Source organism: Thamnophis sirtalis, unplaced genomic scaffold (genome assembly GCF_051295495.1).
Source record: "Thamnophis sirtalis isolate CommonGarterSnake01/CBP01778 unplaced genomic scaffold, rThaSir2_p1.2 scaffold_4, whole genome shotgun sequence".
Classification (NCBI taxonomy): Eukaryota; Metazoa; Chordata; class Lepidosauria; order Squamata; family Natricidae; genus Thamnophis; species Thamnophis sirtalis.
The window spans coordinates 132,861,781-132,883,541 of NW_028261384.1; the positions used below are offsets into that span (position 1 = coordinate 132,861,781).

The 21,761-nt window shown below is 37.9% G+C and overlaps 1 gene segment (V, D, J or C); it reads left to right on the forward strand.

Moving 5' to 3' along the window:
- The first annotated feature begins 3,229 nt into the window (after nt 1–3,229).
- The window catches only part of LOC148046690 (T-cell receptor alpha chain constant-like), a 43,474-nt gene continuing 24,942 nt past the window's right edge, over nt 3,230–21,761 (forward strand). The window contains 1 exon segment of the C gene segment in view: nt 3,230–3,283. Coding sequence covers nt 3,277–3,283 — 7 coding nt within the window.

The following is a 21,761-nucleotide window of genomic DNA, read 5'->3' on the forward strand; positions in this document are numbered from 1 at the left end:
TTGCAAAAATCTGATTAATCATTAGATGATGACAAATTGTGCGGCAAACGTGTGATTGTACAAATTTGTGCACAGTAGACCAGAGAATCCACATTACTTCCTGGATGTCCCAAAGGTGCTTTTTTCAAGAGGCAACTGGACTTTCTGGTTTTTCTTTGAAGTTATTACTTTGTAGATGTTTCCCTTCTTGCTCAAGAGCTGTCTGAGCTGAAGAAGCTTCTTGGATGAGAAGTGAAACATCTTAGTTGTCCCAAAGATGCTTTTTCAAGAGGCAACTGGACTTTCCGGTTTTTCTTTGAAGACATTTCTCTGTAGACTTTTTGCTTCTCGTCCAAGAGCTGTCTCAGCTGAAGAAGCTTCTTGGATGAGAAGTGAAACAGAAAGTCCAGCTGCCTTTTGAAAAAGAGCAGCTTTGGGACACCCATGAGGTAATGTGGATTCTCTGAGCTACTGTGCAAAAATTGCTAATTCAAGTAGGAAGACATGTTTTTGTCAAGGGAGAAAGCACTGTGTATAACAATGGCTACAAGGTTTACTTTGGAAGTGGGACTAGGCTGGTTGTAATGCCAAGTAAGTTTTTGTTCTTTGTTTCTGCTATTGTGGTCAGTTCAAGAGGTTGATTTTTTGCCTTATACCCCCCCTCCCCATATTATAAAACATAGCGGCATCTCAAGTTGCGTGCTTTGCAAAAAAGTCCAGGTCCAGTTCTGATCATTAGTTGAGGAATTGTGACTTTGATTGGAAACCCCATGTCATCCCTTTCAAGCATTTATTACTTTTGATCCATATTTGGTTTCATACAACTGTCCTTACCCAACTGAATATGCTAATTTCCTCAAAAGAAAAAGCATACTGCATACTTTATTATGAAACTTTATGGGCTCTGAATAAAGACATTGTTTTTTTTTAAAGCCATACACTCATAATAATTCCTACCATAAGAAAGGTCTAGGTGGTTGCTAAGAGTTGACAATATCTTGATGGTATATTATCAGTCAATCAATCAATCAACCAAAATATGTCCTTGTAGGATTTTCAGCTTTCTGATCTTAGGTAACTTAGACTTGGCTCATGGATGGTTGAACAATAATATAATGACATGTTTACATTGGAAACACACACACACACACACACACAAACACAAACACACCATTGAAGAGATATTTGCCTTTATACATCATTGATCAATTTGGCCATTGTGTGCATGATAGGCCCATCCACCCGCCTCCCACCCATCATGTGTGCAATGGTCAAATTGATCATTGATGTATAAAGGCAAATACCTCTTCAATGGTAGTTTTTACACTCTGACGTTATTAGCAGAGTCTAACAAACGTATTTTAAGTTCCGGAGATCACAATGTCTGTCTTTTTTTTATAACTACACCTTGTATGTATGTATATGTGTGTGTATGTATGTATGTATACACACACACACACACACACATATTCGTAGATTTTCATGGGTGTCGGTATGCTGGTCTTGTTGTATTCAGGTCTTTTCTTGTGTAAGATTGAGATTGTCTTGGCAAAGTTTCGGTGAGGTCTCACTCATCATCTTCAGGCTGGTGTTTTCGGCTTCATATTCATGTGAGTAAAGCCGAAAATACCAGCCTGAAGATGGCTACTGAGTTGCCAAGACAATCTCAATCTTACATGGGAAAAGACCCGAATACAACAAGACCAGCATACACACACACACACATGAGAGAGAGAGAGAGAGACAGAGACAGAGACAGAGACAAAGAAACACAGAGAGACACAGAGAGAAATAGACAGAGGCAGAGACAAAGAGACAGAGAGATGGACCATGAACTTCTAGAGATTTTTGAAGATGAATGCAGAGAAGACACAATTTTCATCAGCTATTGTTTTACTCGCAACCTTGTTTAGCAACCCCATTCTTGAGATAGATCTTTTTAGGAAAAGCAGGGCATAGCTCTTAAACTGTAAAAAAAAGCCCATGGCTTCAATAAAATTGCCTCACTGAGGTTTGTTTGAACATATATAAGGAGATCTAAATATTTAGCTCAGGAGAAAATGCTTCGATCATGAGAGAAAAATAGCATTTCTGGGTGCTTTTTTTCAACAACTTCTTCCCCAACCCATCCTATAGGTTACTAGCTGTATTTGAAATACTTTATTAATGGGTTTGTGTAAGGGATAGTATCACTGTGAATAGTAACTATGTCAAGATCACTTGGGGATCTGGCACCAGGCTGATTGTTATGCCAAGTAAGTTGGTCCACTAACATTACACACAAATGCACTTGCGTTGTGCAGCTTCTTTCTGCTTGTGTATTGGAGACCTATTTTCATAGATCAATTGGAAAAATTAAGAAAAAGTCTTGGATTTCTCAAGAAAAGTTAGAAGGGGAGAATAGAAATGGAAATAAGATTCTACTTCATCTTAGTAACAAGAGGAGTTTCCAAAAATGTTAGGATAAGAATTTTATGAATGTCCATCTAATGTGTCCAGGCAGACTAGGTGGGCATTCTAGAAATTGTCCTCCTAAAGATCCTGGAGGGGAAATTGAGGGAATGTCAATGGTTATAAATACTCAGCTCTCTGGAAAGTTGGATTGTGATTAGAATTATGAATGTTTGGTGTCTATGGAGATCCTCAATGGTCCAGATTACGTCCCAAAGGTGCTTTTTCTGGAGGCAATTGGGCTTCCTTGGTTTTTCTTTGAAGATGTTTTGCTTCTCATCCAAGAATCTTCTTCAGCTGTGACAGGATAGTGGGGAATGGAAAAAGAAAGCCCAGTTGCCTCCAAAAAAAGCAATCTTTGGGACAACCATGACCTGGATGACTGAGAATCTCCATAGGCATTACTTCATGGACTTTCATTAAGCAGAACTGAACAACAGCATTGGAAGGTACCTTGGAGGTCTTCCAGTCCAACTCCCTGCCCAATCTGAAGACCCTATACCATTTTAGTTAAATGGTCATCTGATCTCTTCTTAAAACTTTCAATGTTGTAGCACTCACATCTTTTGGAGGCATGCCATTCCATTCTAACATTTTTAGTTAATGTTCATTTAAGTGGAAAGAAGCCAAAACCAAACATTGAGAAGGTGGACATGTGAGTGGGCAGGACAGGAGAAGAATGAAGGGAATGTAAATGTGAAGCTTCCTTGGAGTCACATCAAATTTAGTTCCAGTTCTGAAGCTCAGTTCATTTAAGTGAGAGCATTTTTTTGTCAAGGCGGAAAGCACTGTGTACAAAGTGGCAACTATAAAATCATCTTTGGAAGTGGGACAAGGCTAGTTGTCATGCCAAGTAAGTGTTAGCCCTTGATTCTTGCCATTGTGGTCCGTGCAAGAGGGTCTTTCCTCTGCTACCCTCCCCCATTTATGTGCAGTCTTCCATGATTATAAAAGTGAAGTGTGCATTTATTTCTTTCCCATCTATTTCTAACATATACTGTATGCTCTTATCCTATTGTAACTAGTCTATTAGATCTGAATAGTTTCCATAAGCAGTTCTGTTACTAATATTTGGTTATTGGCCGCATCAGGAAAAAAAAAGAGTTTCGTTGATCTAAATAAATTAAACCACAAATGAAGATTACAGGTGGTCTTTGACTTGTGAACACAATTGAATCAGGGGTAAAATTCAGCAGGTTCTGGAGAACCAGCAAATACCACCTCTGGCTGACCCCAGAGTGGGGAGGGGAATGGGGATTTTGCAGTATCCTTTCCATGGAGTGTGGCGGGAATGGAGATTTTGCAGTATCCTTCCCCTGGAGTGGGGTGGGAATGGAGATTTTGCAGTATTCTTCCCCCAGGAGTGGGGAGGGAATGGAGATTTTGCAGTTTCCTTTCCCTGGAGTGTGGTGGGAATGGAGATTTTGCAGTTTCCTTTCCATGGAGTGGGATGGGAATGGAGATTTTTCAGTTTCCTTTCCATGGAGTGGGGTGGGAATGGAGATTTTGCAGTATCCTTTCCCTGGAGTGGGGCGGGAATGGAGATTTTGCAGTATCCTTCCACTGCCATGCCCACCAAGCCACGGCTACCTTGTCACCTTTGTTAAGTGAATCACTGCAGTTGTTAACTTAGTAACACGGTTGTTAAGTGAATTTGGCTTCCTCATTAATTCTGTTTATCAGAAGGTCGCAAGAGGAGATCACGTGACTCCAGGACATGGCAACTGTCATAAATATGAAGCATTTGCCAAGTATCTGAATTTTGATCACGTGACTATGGGGAGGCTGCAATAGTCATAAGTGTGAAAAACGATCATAAGTCACATTTTCTAGTGCCATTGTAACTTTGAATAGTCACTAAAAGAATTGTTATAAATTGAGGATTACCCGTAATGGATTCAGACACATTATTAATGGTTTTTGTTTCTATCTATTTTTAACATATATCCCTTTATCCTATTGTAAATCGACTACTTCTGTAAGTACTTCTAAAACTAAGAATTAGTTATTGGCCATATTAAAAAGAAAGAATTTTATTGATCTAAATAAATTAAACCCACAACAAGAGATTAATGGATTCAGGCAGATTATTAATAATTTTTCTGTCCAGAAAACCTTTGTATTCTTGGGGTTAATAATGTTGAATTATTGATGGATAGGATCAGCCAATACCAACAGTTGACAGTGGTTGTTAAGCTTAAATGTTTAATTTACACATTTATCTCACAACACAGAGAATAAATCCTGGTAGATAATGTGGCAATGGAACTATGAAAAAAATTCAACTTTCAAAGGCTGAGTCCATTCTAATCATTGTAAATTCTGTTAACAAAACAGCAGGAGAATATCATGACATATTTTAGGTATCTTGGCATTTCTATCCAGCCTTTGCCATGGTAAAATGGTTTTCTGCCATTATTTTGGGGAGATAATGATAAGAGAGAGCACTCAGTGTTTTAATTCTAAACTCTAAAGCTGTAGCTTTTACAAAAAAAATAAGTAATTGCGGATACAAATAAAAAGGCATGTTTTTGTCAAGGCAGAAAGCACTGTGTTTACCCTTAGCAACAAGATTTTTTTTGGAAGTGGGACTAGGCTGATTATCATGCCAAGTAAGTTTTCATTCTTTATTTCTACTATTTCTGCCAGCACAAGAGGCTCTCTTGGAATTATCTTGACTGTAGAGAAAATCTGAAGCATCTTCTATCTATTTCTATTCTCCCCCTCCCCTCATTTTTGGGTTTCTCTTTGGTTCCTTTTCTATTTTCTTTCTTTCCTTCCTTTCTTTTATATTAGGTTTTTCCGTTTTTATTTCCTTCTTTATAAACCTGACATTCCAGTATATTTTTATGAGGCTCTCTTCAATATATTGGACAGCCGAGTAAGTGTCTGGAAATCCTCTCGCTCTGTGTCACTCCATTCCTAAAAGTACCTGGGTTGAAGTAGAATAGAATGAAATGGAATGGAATGGAATGGAATAGAATAGAATATGACAACAGAGAATAGAATGGAATGGAATGGAATAGAATATGACAACAGAGAATGGAATGGAATGGAATGGAATGGAATGGAATGGAATAGAATAGAATAGAATAGAATAGAATAGAATATGACAAAAGAGAATGGAATGGAATGGAATGGAATAGAATGGAATGGAATATTAGAATAGAATAGAATAGAATAGAATAGAATAGAATATGACAAAAGAGAATGAAATGGAATGGAATAGAATGAAATGGAATATTAGAATAGAATAGAATAGAATAGAATAGAATAGAATAGAATAGAATAGAATAGAATAGAATAGAATAGAATAGAATAGAATAGAATAGAATTCTTCATTGGCCAAGTGTGATTGGACACACAAGGAATTTGTCTTCAGTGCATAAGCTCTCAGTGTATATAAAAGATAAAAGTGGTGAATCATGTCCACCTTCTCAATATTTGATTTTTGACTTCTCCCTAAGGAGCAAATGAAATCAATCACTGCTTAGTTCATAAGCAAACTCTGCTTCCAAAAATATCTTGGTGCCCTTTGGATAGGCAACCGTTCCATTTCCAAATAATGCTTCAGATCTCCACCAGCCACTGTCCTTGACAAATTAATGCTCAAGTCTAGAGCTTTAGCTTTTCAAAACGATGTTATAAATGCTGAAACAAATAGGGAGCCATGTTTTTGCCAGGGCAAAAAGCACTGTGTATACCAGAGCACTGATAAGATCATCTTTGGAAGTGGAACTAAACTGGTTATAATTCCAAGTAAGTTTTAGTCTTTTTGTTTTGGTATTATGGTCCATGCAAGAGGGATCCTTTCCTTGCTCATCCCCCATTTTATGTAGTTTTCAGTGATTATCAAAACCACCCTGAATTTATACGCAGTCTTCAGGGATTATAAACAATTCTCAGAGTTGTTATGCACATTTTCCTAATTGTGACTTGGTCTACAAATTTTCATTCCATGCCTTTATATTCAATATTTATTGCTTTTAATGTTTGGGAGTAGACTTCTTAGAACTACCAAAATTAAACGATCCATGTTGTTGTTGTTAGTTGTAAAGTGGTGTCCGACCCATCACGACCCCATGAACAATGCTCCTCCAGGCCTTCCTGTCCTCTGCCATCCTCTGGAGTCCATTTAATCTCACATCAACTGTTTTGTTGACTCCTTCTAGCCACCTCTGCCATCCCCTTCTTCTTTTGCCCTCCATCTTTCCCAGCATCCATCTAATACTATTGTTTAATTTTTGTTATCAGCAGGAGAATACAGTATCATGATATAGGTGTGAGAATCTTGATATTTCTTCCTGTCCTCTACTATCCCTCTGGAGTCCATTGAAGCTCATGCTGGCTGCTTCAGTGACTCCATCCAGCCACCTCATTCTCTGTCGTTCCCTTCTTCTTCTTCTTTTGCCCTCAATCGTTCCCAGCATGAGGACTCCAGGGAGTTCTTCCTTCTCATTAGGTGGCCAAAGTATTTGAGTTTCATTTTCAGGATTTGACCTTCTAAGGAGCAGTCAGGGTTGATCTCCTCTAGGACTGACCGGTTGGATCACTTTGCAGTCCAAGGGACTCGCAGGAGTCTTCTCCAGCACCAGAGTTCAAAGGCCTCCATTCTTTAGCACTCAGCCTTTCTTATGGTCCAACTTTCACAGCCATCCATTGCAACTAGAAAAACCATAGCCTTGACTATACACACTTTTGTTGGCAGGGTGATGTCTCTGCTTTTTAGTATGCTGTCTAGATTTGCCATAGATTTCCTCCCCAGGAGCAAGTTATTAAATATTGAAGATATTTAATGAATTTTTGAGGATATAGCTAAGAGGAAGTCCTGTTGCTTTTGATGTACAACAATCCATCTAAAGTTATCTTAATGGATCTGAACTGCTGAGAAATTTGGGATTCGAAGTCCTCACAGCTAGAGTCCACCGAGAAAATTGGGTGGATATGAACTGGAGAAAAATCTTTCTTTGCCAAGTCAAACATTTTTGAAGGCATCTCCCCTACCTTTGCTTTCAATGTTGTCCTGCTTTGGGCAGTTTTTGTCAAGAAAGAAAGCATTGTGGATCTCCAGTAGTTTCAATAAGCCCATCTTTGGAGGTGGAACTAAATTGGAGGTGACTCCAAGTAAGTTCAGTTTCTTATTCTCTTTATCCTTCTCATGTCCTGCCCAATTCACATGTCCACCTTCCAAATATTTGTTCTTTGGCTTTTCCAAATGGAACAGATGAAACCTATGACTGATTAGTCCACAAGGCCACCTCCATTCCTAAATGTTTTTATGGGCTCTTTCAATCAAATCTTGGATTTGCATTTTTTTTCCATCCTGGGTTGTCTTTTTGAGAGTTGCGCTTTGGACAGCATTGACTGCAGAATAAGTAAGATTCTTGAAGCTATCTAAATTATGGAAATGCAGTGGCTAAGATGCTGAGCTTGTCAATCAGAAAGGTTGGCAATTTGGCAGTTTGAATCCCTAGTGCCATGTAATGGTGTGAGCTCCCGTTACTTGTCCCAGCTTCTGCCAACCTAGCAGTTCAAAAGCATGTAAAAATGCAAGTAGAAAAATAGGGATCACCTTTTATGGGAAGTGTTCCATGCGCCTTCAGCATTTCATAATGCTGGCCACATGACCACAGATATGTCTTTGGACAGCGCTGGCTCTTCGGCTTTGAAACGGGAACCTTTACCTTTAATTTGCAGAGTGGGTTCACACCTCCAGAGAATCAACATCTGAAAGGACAGTATTTTACAGGAACACATATCCAAATGATTTTTTTAGATTTCAAGCCAGTGTATTCCTTGATATTTTAATGCTAAATGTTAACAGATTTAGCACTTCCAAAGGAAGGTATTTTTGTTGATAGAAATAGGAAGCCATGTTTTCGTTAAGGCAGAAAGCATTGTGTATGCAAGTAGCATCAGGAAGGTCATCTTCGGAAGAGGGACTAATTTGTCTGTAAGACCAAGTAAGTTTTATTTGTTTATTCTTGCCCTTGTGGTCAACACAAGTGGGTCCTTTCCTTGCCCATCCCCACCACAATTACTATGCATTAATTTTCTTGATTTGTGCCTATCTGCCTAGGTAATAATATAATTATGCACTTATGATATAAAAGCACAAAATTTGAGAAAACATAATCAGTAACAAATAATCAACCAAGATATCAATAGGTGACAATTCCATTAAACTCACATGAGCTTAATTTACTCATTTATCTTGCAACACTGAGAGTGAATCAGTAAGTGATATAGAAATGGGCCTATGGAAACATTATAAATTCTACTTACAAGGACTGAATTCTTCTATGCAATTTTTGTTATCAGCAGGAGAATATCACGAGAAGGTTTGGGAATCTTGGGACTTCTATCTAGTCCTTCCAATATTCCAATCTGCTAAAAACCTCTAAGAGAGACTAGAATTTTGGAATTGTGAGGAAATAGCTTGTAATCTTCCATTTTCATTTTGAATGCATTCCAAGTCAAGAATCTAAATATTAGGTTCCAAGAGCCAAATTAAATGCTCTCTAAAAAAAAGAGATTGAGAAAATTCCTAATCTACAATTGCTCTGCAATATCTCATTTCGTACTTCTGTTTCTCATAATGCCTATGATGTTTGGGGATAGACTTACAAGGGCCACTACAATTAAACCATGGATACTCCGATGGCAACAAAGTGTGAAGCAGTCTTGTGGTTCTTTGGATTTTTGAATACTTGATCAGAGACTCCACATGGCTCTTGGTGGATGTTCACCAAGGGCTTCATTAATGTTCACTTAAGATCTCACAGTACAGGGAGGATCAAACACTGTGCCTCTCCTCCCATTTTTGTAAAGTCTTTTCTTATTGTGTGAGGAAGGTGGCTTCAGGAAAGTGATATTTGGGCAAGGGACCAGGTTAACCATAATCCCAGGTATGTCTAACAAACTGAATAGATTGGCTTCTCATGAATGTTACTCAGGAGTAGTGGCTCAACTTCACTGCTCTGACTCCTTCTAACCCTTTCTTATAGAGATGGAGTTTTGAGGCAACAGAAATGAGATGAAGGTTGCAGGGTATCTACATTTTAATTATGAGAGAGATGACAAAAGGACCTAATGCCTGAGAACTTTATTATTCTCAGGCCAGAGGCTTCAGATATTCAGCAGCCACAATCCTTTACATTTGAATCCTAAAGTCCATTTATTTAGGAAAATAGAATAACAGAGTTGGAAGGAACCTTGGAGGTCTTCTACTCCAACCCCCTGCATAGAAAACCCTACACATTACAGACAAATAGTTATCCAATCTTTTCTTAAAATCTTCCAGTGTTTGGAGCATTTATAACTTCTGGAGGCAAGTTGTTCCACTGATGAATTGTTCTAACTGTCAGGAAATTTCTCCTCCATTCTAAGTTGCTTCTCTCCTTGATTAGTTTCCACCCATTGCTTCTTGTGCTACTCTCAGGTGCCTTGGAGAATATTTTGACTCCCTCTTCTTTGTAGCAGCCCCTGAGATATTGGAACACTGCTATCATGTCTCCCCTAGTCCTTCTTTCTATTAAACTAGACATACCCAGTTCCTGCAATCGTTCTTCATATGTTTTAGTCTCCAGTCCCCTAATCATCTCGGTTGCTCTTCTCTGCACTCTTTCTAGAGTCTCCACATGTTTTTTTAACATTGTGGTGACCAAAATTGGATGCAGTATTCCAAGTGTGGCCTTACCACTTAGCTTGTTAGTAGGAAGTTACAATTGCTGATAGAAATAGGAAGCCATGTTTTTGTTAAGGCAGAAAGCATTGTGTCTAATTTTGGGAACTATAAGGTCATCTTTGGAAGTGGGACTAAACTGGTCGTAATGCCAAGTAAGTGTTTTGCTCTTTATTGTTGCCACTGTGGTTAGCACAAGGGGGGTCCTTTCTTTGCTCACCCCTACCCCCCATTTATATGCAGTCTACAGTGTTTAACAAAATCACTGATCGTCTATGGAGATTCCCAGTTATCTAGCCCATGGTTGTCCCAAAGTTGCTTTTTTTCCCCAAAAGATTTGTGGTTTTTTTCCTTGAACATTTCACTTCTCATCCAAAAAGCTTCTTCAGTTCTGACTCAGAACTGATGAAGCTTTTTAGATGAGAAGCGAAACGTTTTCAAAACCAAGAAAGTCTACCTGCCTTTTGAAAAAGCACCTTTGGGACCACTATAACCTGGATGACGAAGGATCTCCATAGACAATCTTCCCTTCTCTTTTTGAATGCATAATAAAAATAGGCATTTAATAATCCAAATAAGATGGGGATTGGTACTAGAATGGTGTATTGAAACATTGAACAACCAAATAATGAAGGACTATGTCTTAATATAAACAGTAAGTAATGAGTAAGTAAGTAAGTAAGTAAGTAAGTAAGTAAGTAAGTAAGTAAGTAAGTAAGTAAGTAAGTAAAATCTTTATTACGGTCAAAGACCAGCAATACACATTAGTTTTTAAACTATATTAAAAAATACTAACATTAAAATATAATTAAAAAGTATTGACATTAAAAGTGGATAATAACATAATGGTCCAAAGATTGTTAGCAGTATGTCTAGATAATTGGTACAAGATGGTACTATACTTCTGTAGCCAATTTTTTTGTTATGGACATTGCAACAGCACAGAACTTTGCCACTGCATACATGGTAACCGGGTTAGTGTCTTGGAGGAGAAAGCCTAGATAAAAATTGTCTGCCCTCCCTGGCAATTTCTCTAATAAGGGGAGAATATGTGCAGACCTACAAGCTCTGTGTAGCTCGCAGTGTAATAGAACATGTGAATTATCTTCCACTTCTCCTTTACCACATATACAAAACCGTTCTGCTATAGGTGTTCTCTTATACCTGCCCTGGAGGAGTGCTGAAGGAAGAATGTTAAGAAAGATATTCTTTGTTTTGAGGAGATCAGGTCATTGAGATATCTTGCCGATTCCCACACACCCTGTTTGATTCTGTCCCTACTGTGGAGAGGCAACCTATTTAGTTCTTGCTTAATATAAACATGTGTATTAAGACTAGGATTAGTAATGGTGGACTGGCTAGAGGTAAGAATTGAGGTAGAAATAGGAAGTAGGAGGAATATTAGCATATATAATTTTTATGTATTAGAATATAAGCAATAACTAGATGGAACAACTAGAGACTGAAAGATGGTATTACTATGTATATTTAAATAATGTCATTGGCATTAAATTGGAACATTGAAATATTGAAAGACTACTTTAAAACAAACATGTACATTAATACCAGGATGACCTAAACTTGATTAATGAAACAATATTATTAATTGACTATTATTAATATTAGCTACTTGTATCAAAATGAATTATACTCATAGGCCACACTATTCGTGTACTAATATTGATCTGGATTTAAAAATAAAAATCCAACAAAACATTTTTAAAAAATTAATCCAAATATTTTGTTCCAAGACCCAAATTAAATTTCCCAAAAGGTGATTTCTGCTATTGGCAGGTAAATATCAGGAGAGGATTTGAGAATGTTGGTGTTTGTATTTGTTCCTTGCCGTATTTCAAACTTTCTGTTTCTTTTTGGAGAATGGAATGGAACGGAATGGAATTGGATGGGAAGGGGATGGAATAGGAATAGGAACAGGAATGGAATAGGAATAGGAACAGGAATGGAATGGAATATAGAAAGAATAGAATAGAATATTATTATAGCTACTTGTATCAAAATGAATTACACCCATAGACCACACTGTTCGTGTACTAATATTGATCTGGATTTAAAAATAAAAATCCAATAAAATGTTTAAAAAAATTAATCCAAATATTTTGTTCCAAGACCCAAATTAAATCTCCCAAAAGGTGATTTCTGCTATTGGCGGGTAAATATCAGGAGAGGATTTGAGAATGTTGGTATTTCTATCTGTTCCTTGTTATATTTCAAACTTTCTGTTTCTTTTTGGAGAATGGAATGGAATGGAATGGAATTGGATGGGAAAGGGATGGAATAGGAATAGGAATGGAATATAGAAAGAATAGAATAGCGTAGAATAGAATAGAATAGAATAGAATAGAATAGAGTAGAGTAGAGTAGAGTAGAGTAGAGTAGAGTAGAGTAGAGTAGAATAGAATAGAATAGAATAGAATAGAATAGAATAGAATAGAATAGAATAGAATAGAATAGAATAGAATAGAATAGAATAGAATAGAATAGAATAGAATAGCAGAGTTGGAAGGGACCTTGGAAGTCTTCTATTCCAACCCCAAATAATTTTTTTCTAATTTTATTTGGTACAGAGTATTTTATTTCATGTCTTTGTGAACAAAGTTCTAATTCCTGAACCAAATAGGCATGTTCTTGTTAAGGCAGAAAGCACTGTGTCTAACAGTGGCTACAGGTTTTCCTTTGGAAGTGGGACTAGGCTCGTCGTAATGCCAAGTAAGTTATTTTTTCCCACGGTGGTCAGCACAAAAAGTTCTTTTGCACTTATAATTGTTGAAGATAAAATCCGAAGCTGTTTCTTCCTGTTATTTTTTTTCAATGTTGGCTTTTATTTGGCTTTTGTTGTTGTTGTTGTTTTCTTTCCTTGCTTTTCCTCCATCTTAGTTTTTATTAGTCTTTTGTCTCCTTTGTAAAAATAATAATAATTCCTAGTATATTTATCGGGGCTTTTTCTGAACAATTTGGATAACCCAGTAAGAGTTGGGAAAGGCTCCAAATTATGGAATAGAAACGACAGACAGTGGGGATCACACCTCTGGAGAATGAAACTAGAACCCAAAGAAAAATATTTTATAGGCACAGATGTCCAAGTGAAGCTTTGGATATTCAGTAGCTGTTTTTCTTGACATTTTTATTCTAAAATTTAGAAGTTTCGCTTTTCAAAAAGAAGTTATAATTACTGATAGAAATTAGGAAAACAGGTAATTGTCAAGGTGGAAATCACTGTGTATAATGCCGCCTATGGTAAAATCATCTTTGGAAGTGGTACTAGGCTCCTTGTAAGGCCAAGTAAGTTATTTTTTCCCATTTGCTGTAAATAAAAACATAATAATATCTGAAACTTCTTTCTGTTCCTTTCCGTTCTTTTTTTTTTCCTTTTCTTTTTTTTTTTAAACATTTCTTTATTGTGGTTCTGGTTAATTCTTAATCCCATTTTGAACAAGTAATATATAAAGAAGTTGGCTGCCACTTTGATTCTTTTTTTTAAAGAAATTGGGGAAATAGTCCTGATTTAGTGACTTGCAAACTCAACCAGATAAACTGGGAAAGCAGATTAACAGAGTTGGAAGGGACCTTGTAGGTCATCTAGTCCAACCCTATCTATCCACCCAAGCAGAGGACATCACACCATTTCTGATATATGACAGTTCAATCTCTTCTTGAAAGCCGCCAGTGATGAAGCTCCCACAACTTCTGAAGGCAACTTCTGTTCCATTGGTTGATTTTTTTCACGGTCAGAGAATTTCTCCTGATTTCTAGGTTGAATCTTTCCTTGTTCAGTTTCCATCCATTATTCCTTGTCTGGCCTTCAGGTCCCTTGGAAAATAACTTGACCCTCTCTGTGGCAGCCCCTCAAATATTGGAAGACTGCTGTCATGTCTCCCCTGGTCCTTCTCTTCACTAGACTAGCCAGGCCCAGTTCCTGCAACCATTCATTATGTTTTAGTCTCATTATTTGGGGCTTCATCTCATTCTAGAATTGTCCTTTTTCAAAAGACTTTCTTTAGATGGGGACAGTCCCATCTGTATCCCTGTAAGAACTGAGGCTCAAGGAAAGATCACTGTTACAGTGATTACAGAACCAAGATTAATTTTGGGTCTGGGACAAGCTTCAATCTTACTAAGTAGTGTGTTCTGTTGCATTTCTCTCTCCGCTTATTTTTGCTTAATATATTTCTTTCAAATGACAAAGTCTCAAGGCAACGCTTCTATTGTCTAGTTATTCCTCAGCTTCAGAAGATTTCAAGCTAAGAATTCAGCGCCGTTTCAAATGTAAAAAGATGTAAAACTTCCGAAATCAGTACGCTGAAATGTCTTTTCTATTTTAAAATGTACTGTATGCACCATTTGGCATATAATAGGAAAGGAAAAGATAAAGAGGGGAAGAGGGGGAGGGGGAGAAAGGAAGGAAGGAAAGAAGGAAGAAAGAAAGGATGAAAGAAAGAAAGAAAGAAAGAAAGAAGGAAAGAAAGAAAGAAAAAAAGAAAAGGAAGGACAGGGGGATAGAGGAAAAGGGAGGAAGGAAGGAAAGAAAGAAAGAAAGAAAGAAAGAAAGAAAGAAAGAAAGAAAGAAAGAAAGAAAGAAAAGGAAAGGAAAGGAAAGACAGGGTTAGAGGAAAAAGGAGGAAAGAAAGACAGAATGAAAGAAAGAAAAGGAAAGGAGCAAGGGAGGATGGAAGAAAGAAAGGAAGGAGAAAGAAAGAAAAAGAAAGAAAGAAAGAAAAGAAAGTCTTTCTTTCAGCTGAACAAATGAAAAATAGTAGGAAGTTAAGAATGCCTATCTTTAAGTTTGTTTCCTTGTTGTGGTTTCTTCCCCTATATTCTGTATTTTAACTTTGGAAATAAAACTAAAGAAAAATCGTAAGCAAAAGAGTGAACTGATAAATTGGAGGGCAGAGTAAGGAAGAGGCTGGAAATGGTTGCAAAAAAATCTGGAAATTATGGGATGGAAAGGGCAGAGTGGATTCACACTTCTTGGAAATAAACTAGAGTCCAGAAGAAAAAACATTTTTTTTTAATTGTAGATGTCAAAAGGATTCAGATTTCCAATAGCCACAATCCTTGACATTTAATTCCTAAAGTCTAGAGACTTAGCTTTTTAAAAGGAAATCATAATTCTGATGCAAAAAGGAAGGGATATTTTTGTCAAGACAGAAAGCACTGTGCTTAACTATGGCAACAAGGTTTACTTTGGAAGTGGGACTAGGCTGGTCATAATACCAAGTAAGTTTTATCTCTTTATTCTTGTCAGATTAAACAGTCTTTTCCTAACATTAATTTTCCTGTTTTCTGTGCATATTTCCAGGCATTCATGTAATTAAATAGATGTGACATAAAAACACATGCATGCAATGAATTAATTGGAAAGAGGTATTCAGTAAGAAGCAGTCATCATACCCACAGGTGACAATTGCACTAAGCTTAAATGTGCAGAAAATGTACACATTGATCTTGCAAAATTGAGAGTGAATACCATTAAATAACTGATAGGAAAAGGAACATGTAGAAGTATTATACGTCGTCTTTCAAGGGCTAAATCCATCTAATCATATTGTTTAATTTTTGTTATCAGCAGGAGAATACAGTGTCATGATATAGGTGTGGGAATCTTGATATTTCTTCCTGTCCTCTACTATCTTCTGGAGTCCATTGAAGCTCAGGTCGGCTGCTTCGGTGACTCCATCCAGCCACCTCATTCTCTGTCGTTCCCTTCTTCTTTTGCCCTCAATCATTCCCAGCATCGGGCTCTTCTCCAGTGAGTCCTTCCTTCTCATTAGGTGGCCAAAGCCTTTGAGTTTTCTCTTCAGGATCTGGCCTTCTAAAGAGCAGTCAGGGTTGATCTCCTCTAGGACTGACCGGTTTGATCGCTTTGCAGTCCAAGGGACTCGCAGTAGTCTTCTCCAGCAACATAATTCTAATGCTTCAATTCTTTGGCGCTCAGCCTTTCTTATGGTCCAACTTTCACAGCCATCCATTGCAACTGGGAAAACCATAGCCATGACTATACATACGTTTGTTGGCAGGGTGATATCTGTGCTTTTTAGTGTGCTGTCTAGATTTCCTCTCCAGGAGCAAGCATCTTTTAATTTCTTGGCTGCAGTCCCTATCTATGGTGATATTGGAGCCCAGGAAAGTAAAATCTGTCACTACCTCCATTTCTTCCCCATCTACATCCCCCTCTCTACTACAATTCCTTTTGGAAGATAACTATAAGTAATAGTGCTCAATATTTTTATCCTAGAGATTTAGCTTTTCGAAAGGAAGTTACAATTGTTGATACAAAAAGGAGGACACATTAGCTATGGAGCAGTGGTGGGATTCAGCCAATTGACACCTATTCGGGAGAACCGGGTTTAACTTTCTAAGCAGTTCAGAGAACCAGTTGTTGGAAGAAATCTCCTTTTGGTTTTTTTCCCACTTTACAGGGCTAATCCTGTAAGGAAGGCAGGAAGGAAACATTCTGGTGTTGTGTCTAGCCTAATCTTTATTGCCCGGCTTAAGAAACTGCCTCTTTGGTTAACCCTTATTACATTGTGACAGCTAAGGCGAAGCGCCCATCGACCTGAGTGACGTTGAGTTGGCTACACCCACACGCTCACATGACCACCGAGCCACATCTACGCAGCTGGTCATTAGGGCAGAAAACCGGTTGTTAAATCATTTGAATCCCACCCCTGCTATGGAGATTCTCAATCATCCCATTCATGGTTGTCCCAACAGTGCTTTTCAAAAGGAAACTGGACTTCCTTGGGTTTTTTGCCCCTTGAAAACATTTCACTTCTCATCCAAAAAGCATCCAAGAACCTGAAGGTAGGATAAGGAAGCTTCTTCTTGGATGAGAAGCAAAATGTTTTCAAGGGAAACAAAAAAAGAAAACCCAAGGAAGACCAGTTGCCTTTTGGAGAAGCATCTTTGGGAGAAGGACATGTTATTGTCAAGGCAGGAAACACTGTGTCTTTGGGTGGATACAGTAAGGTGATCTTTGGAAGTGGGACTTGTCTGATTGTAAGGCCAAGTAAGTTTCATCCTTTTATTTTTGCTTTGTAGTCAGTTCGAAAGGGTCCTTTGTTAGGGGATGTAGCAACATATTTATTTTATTTATTTAGTTGGTCAAACATGTACGAGATAACAGGTATGTAAGTATAAACATGGACATGAACACAGGAAAGGGGTATGGAAAAATGGGGACAATAGGACAGGGACGGTAGGCATGTTGGTGCGCTTATGCACATCCTCTTACAGATCTTTTAGGAATGGGGTGAGGTCCGTGCTAGCCTTTTTAAGGTTAAAGTTATGGGGGTTTGAGGATGTAACAACAGAGCCGTATAGTGCATTCCAGGCATTGACCACTCTATTACTGAAATCATATTTTCGGCTTGGAGGTTTGGAGCAGTTTACCTTGAGTTTGTATCTATTGTTTGCCCGTGTATTATTGAGGCTGAAGCTGAAGTAGTCATGGACAGGTAAGATGTTGTAGCAGACAATTTTGTGCACCACGCTTAAGTCAGACCTTAATCGGTGTAGTTCCAGGTTGTCCCAAAATTTTGAGCCTGGTGGCATAAGGAAGAAACTAGAGTCCAGCAGAAAAAAATATTTTTTTTAATTGTAGATGTCAAAAGGATTCAGATTTCCAATAGCCAAAATCCTTGACATTTTATTCCTAAAGTCTAGAGACTTAGCTTTTTAAAAGGAAGGCATAATTCTGATGCACAAGGAAGGGATATTTTTGTCAAGACAGAAAGCACTGTGACTAACTATGGTAATAAGGTGATCTTTGGAAGTGGGACTAGGCTAGTCGTAATACCAAGTAAGTTTTATCCCTTTATTCTTGACACTGTGGTCAGCTCAAAACAGCCCTTTCCTAACATTAATTTTCCTGTTTTCTGTGCATATTTCCAGGCATTCATGTAATTAAATAGATGTGACATAAAAACACATGCATGTGATGAATTACTTGGAAAGAGGTATTCAGTAAGGAGCAGTCATCATACCCACAGGTGACAATTGCACTAAGCTTAAATGTGCAGAAAATGTACACATTGATCTTGCAAAATTGAGAGTGAATACCATTAAATAACTGATAGGAAAAGGAACGTGTGGAAGTATTATATGTCTTCTTTCAAGGGCTAAATCCATCTAATACTATTCTTTAATTTTTGTTATCAGCAGGAGAATACAGTATCATGATATAGGTGTGGGAATCTTGATATTTCTTCCTGTCCTCTACTATCCCTCTGGAGTCCATTGAAGCTCATGCTGGCTGCTTCAGTGACTCCATCCAGCCACCTCATTCTCTGTCGTTCCCTTCTTCTTTTGCCCTCAATTGTTCCCAGCATGTGGCTCTTCTCCAGGGAGTCCTTCCTTCTCATTAGGTGGCCAAAGTATTTGAGTTTCCTCTTCAGGATCTGGCCTTCTAAAGAGCAGTCAGGGTTGACCTCCTCTAGGACTGACCGGTTTGATCGTTTTGCGGTCCAAGGGACTCACAGGAGTCTTCTCTAGCAACATAATTCTATTGAGAGCAGAGGAGTGGAGGACTCTTCTCGTGAAATACCTCTGGACCTGCTCAATTATATTAATATCTGATATACAGTGTGGATTCCAGGCAGACAAGCTGTATTCGAGGATTGGTCTGGCAAAGGTTTTGTATGCTCTAGTCTGCAGTGTAATGTTACCAGAGAAGAATCTTCGCAAAATTAGTTTAACAACTCTTAATGCCTTTTTGGCAATGCTGTTACAGTGAGCTCTGGGGCTTTGAGATGAGTACTCCTAGGTCTCTGACTGAGCTTTGATAAAAAAAAAGAATCCAGATTCAATTCTGGTCTCACCATTTTCAGTTGAGGAAAATTGACTTTGGCTTTAAAGATTATCAGTGCTATGTCAACGGTATTAAGCAATCAAAATGGTTCATCCATGTGTGGGTTGACACAAAACCTGAATTATAACCTGGCAAATAAAAAAGCAATCGTTCTATTGCCTAATATGCTAAATTCCCAATAGATGAATTATATTATAGCCTTATACGTTGTTGGGGTGCAAAGATATAACTTTTTCATATAAATTTATAATTGTTGTCTCATTGTGGTACAACAAGGTGTGCTTCTACTGGAAAGAAGGACTAGGGGTGATATAATAGCAGTATCTCAATATCTCAGGGGCTGCCCCAAAGAAGAGGGAGTCAAGCTATTCTCCAAAGCACCTGAGGGCAGAACAAGAACCAATGGAATAAATCTAATCAAGGAAAGATTCAATCTAGAACTAAGGAAAAATTTTTTGACAATAAGAACAGTAAATTAGTGGAACAACACCTTCAGAAGTTGAGGGGTGCTCCATCACTGGAGATTTTTAAGGGATTGGACAACCATTTGTCTAAATGGTATAGGATCTCCTGCTTGAGCAGGGGGCTGGACTAGAAGACCTCCAATGTTCCTTCCAACTCTGTTCTTCTGCTTCTACGATTTTCAGCTTCCAGACATAGAAGAAATTGAACCATTCATGAATAATGAAATAGCGATAACACAATATACAAAAAATGTAATTTTACAGTTTGGTTTCACTGGTGAGAGAGAAACAGAGGGAAATAGTGAGATGGGACATGAAGTTCTAGAGATCTTGGAAGATGATCAACAATGAAACACTTTGAGGGTTTTTCTTGGTGCTCTCTGAGCTTGGTGGTTTCCTTACAGACATTTCATTACCAAATTAGGCAACATCATCAGTTCACTGAGCACCAAGAACCTCCCAGTTCAACTCTAAGCTGCAAATATTCTCTTCTATTGATGAGACACTCTTTTTCTCATTGATATTTCTACCCAGTGTTACCTCATCCACATAATGTTCTCCTTCTGATCGTGGTGTATCTTAGTCCCTGGATAGTTAGTACAGTTGATTCTTCCTGGGTAGATAAGCCAATGTGGGTTAATAACCAAGGAGGAAAATCTAATCCAGTGGTGAGAGGACTAGGTATTGTCAACTTTGGAAACAGCATTGTAAATAAGTTATCCACTTTGCATAATATTAGAATAAACAGAGTTGAAAGGGACTTTGGAGATCTTCTAGTCCAACTCCCCCGCTTAGGCAGGATACCCTACACCACTTCAGACAAATGATTATCCAACATATTCTTAAAGATTGCCAGTGTTGGAGCATTCACAACTTCTGGAGGCAAGTTGTTCCACTGATTAATTGTTCTAACTGTCAGGAAATTTCTCCTTAGTTTTAGGTTGCTTCTCTCCTTGATTAGTTTCCACCCATTGCTTCTTGTCCTGCCCTTAGGTACTTTGCAGAATAATTTGACTCTCTCTTCTTTGTGGCAACCCATGAGATATTGGTACACTGCTATCATGTCTCCCCTAGTTCTTTTTTCATCAAACTAGACATAAGGAGCATTTATGTGCACTTAGAGTGTGCATGTCTAATCTATCAAGAGCCATAGCCATACCCTTGCAAACATTTATGTTAAAGGGGAAATCTTTCTGTGAACTTTGGAAAACTGGTATTTGGTTCAGAGACAAAATTAGTTGTCCAAGCACGTAGGTTTCTTCTGTTTCAATCAAAGTAGTTTTTCCCCCTTTTAAATTTTTTTGTTGATGTCTCTATTTTGCTTTATCAATGTACTGTTTATGATTTTTTCCTCCACCATAATTATCTTTATTTATTTTGGTTCCTTTACTATTGAGGGTTGATCCTAAAGGGCAGAGGCTCTCCATCAATTCAAAGGAAGGAAGGAAGGAAGGAAGGAAGGAAGGAAGGAAGGAAGGAAGGAAGGAAGGAAGGAAGGAAGGAAGGAAGGGAGGGGAAAGGAAAGAGAAAGAAAAAAGAAAAAGAGAGAATGGAAAGAAAGAAAGAAAGAAAGAGAGAGAGAGAAAAAGAAAAAGAAAAGAAAGAAAGAAAGAAAGAAAAGAGGCAGAGGGAGAGAAAGGAAGGAAGGAAAGAAAAAGGGAGGGGAGAGGGAGAGAAAGAGAGAGAAAGAAAGAAAGAAAGAAAGAAAGAAAGAAAGAAAGAAAGAAAGAGGAAAATGAGAGGGGAGAGGAAGAGAAAGGAAGAAAGGAAGAAAGAGGAAGAAAGAAAGTTATTCGGCTGAACAAATGAAAGATAGTAAGAAATTAAGAGTCCCTGTGCATTAGTTAGTTTCTTGTCGTCGTCTCCCCCCCCCCATATTTTTGTCTTTTAAGTTTTTAAAAAATAAGGAAAATACTCATCTAATAAACTTAAGTCAAGGGCTTTTTCTTCCATTTTCAAAATTCTTTGAAAAACAGACAGTAAGAAGTTAACCCTGTCATTCTCTGTTTATACAGAAATAAGTAGCTGTGAATGCAATTAGACTTACTGGATGATCACTGAATATAGAATTGCAGGATGCGATGAAGCCTTTGCTCTTTAAAGAGACAGTGATTTAATATATTTACAGAGGCTTTTTGTGGACTGATAAATTGGAGGGCAGAGTAAGGAAGAGTCTGGAAACGTTTGAAAAAAGTCTGGTAATGATGGGATGGAAAGGGCAGAGTGGATTCACAGCTCCAGAGAAGAAACTAGAGTCCAGAAGAAAAAAATATTTTTTAAATTGTAGATGTCAAAAGGACTCAGATTTCCAATAGCCACAATCCTTGACATTTAATTCCTAAAGTCTAGAGACTTA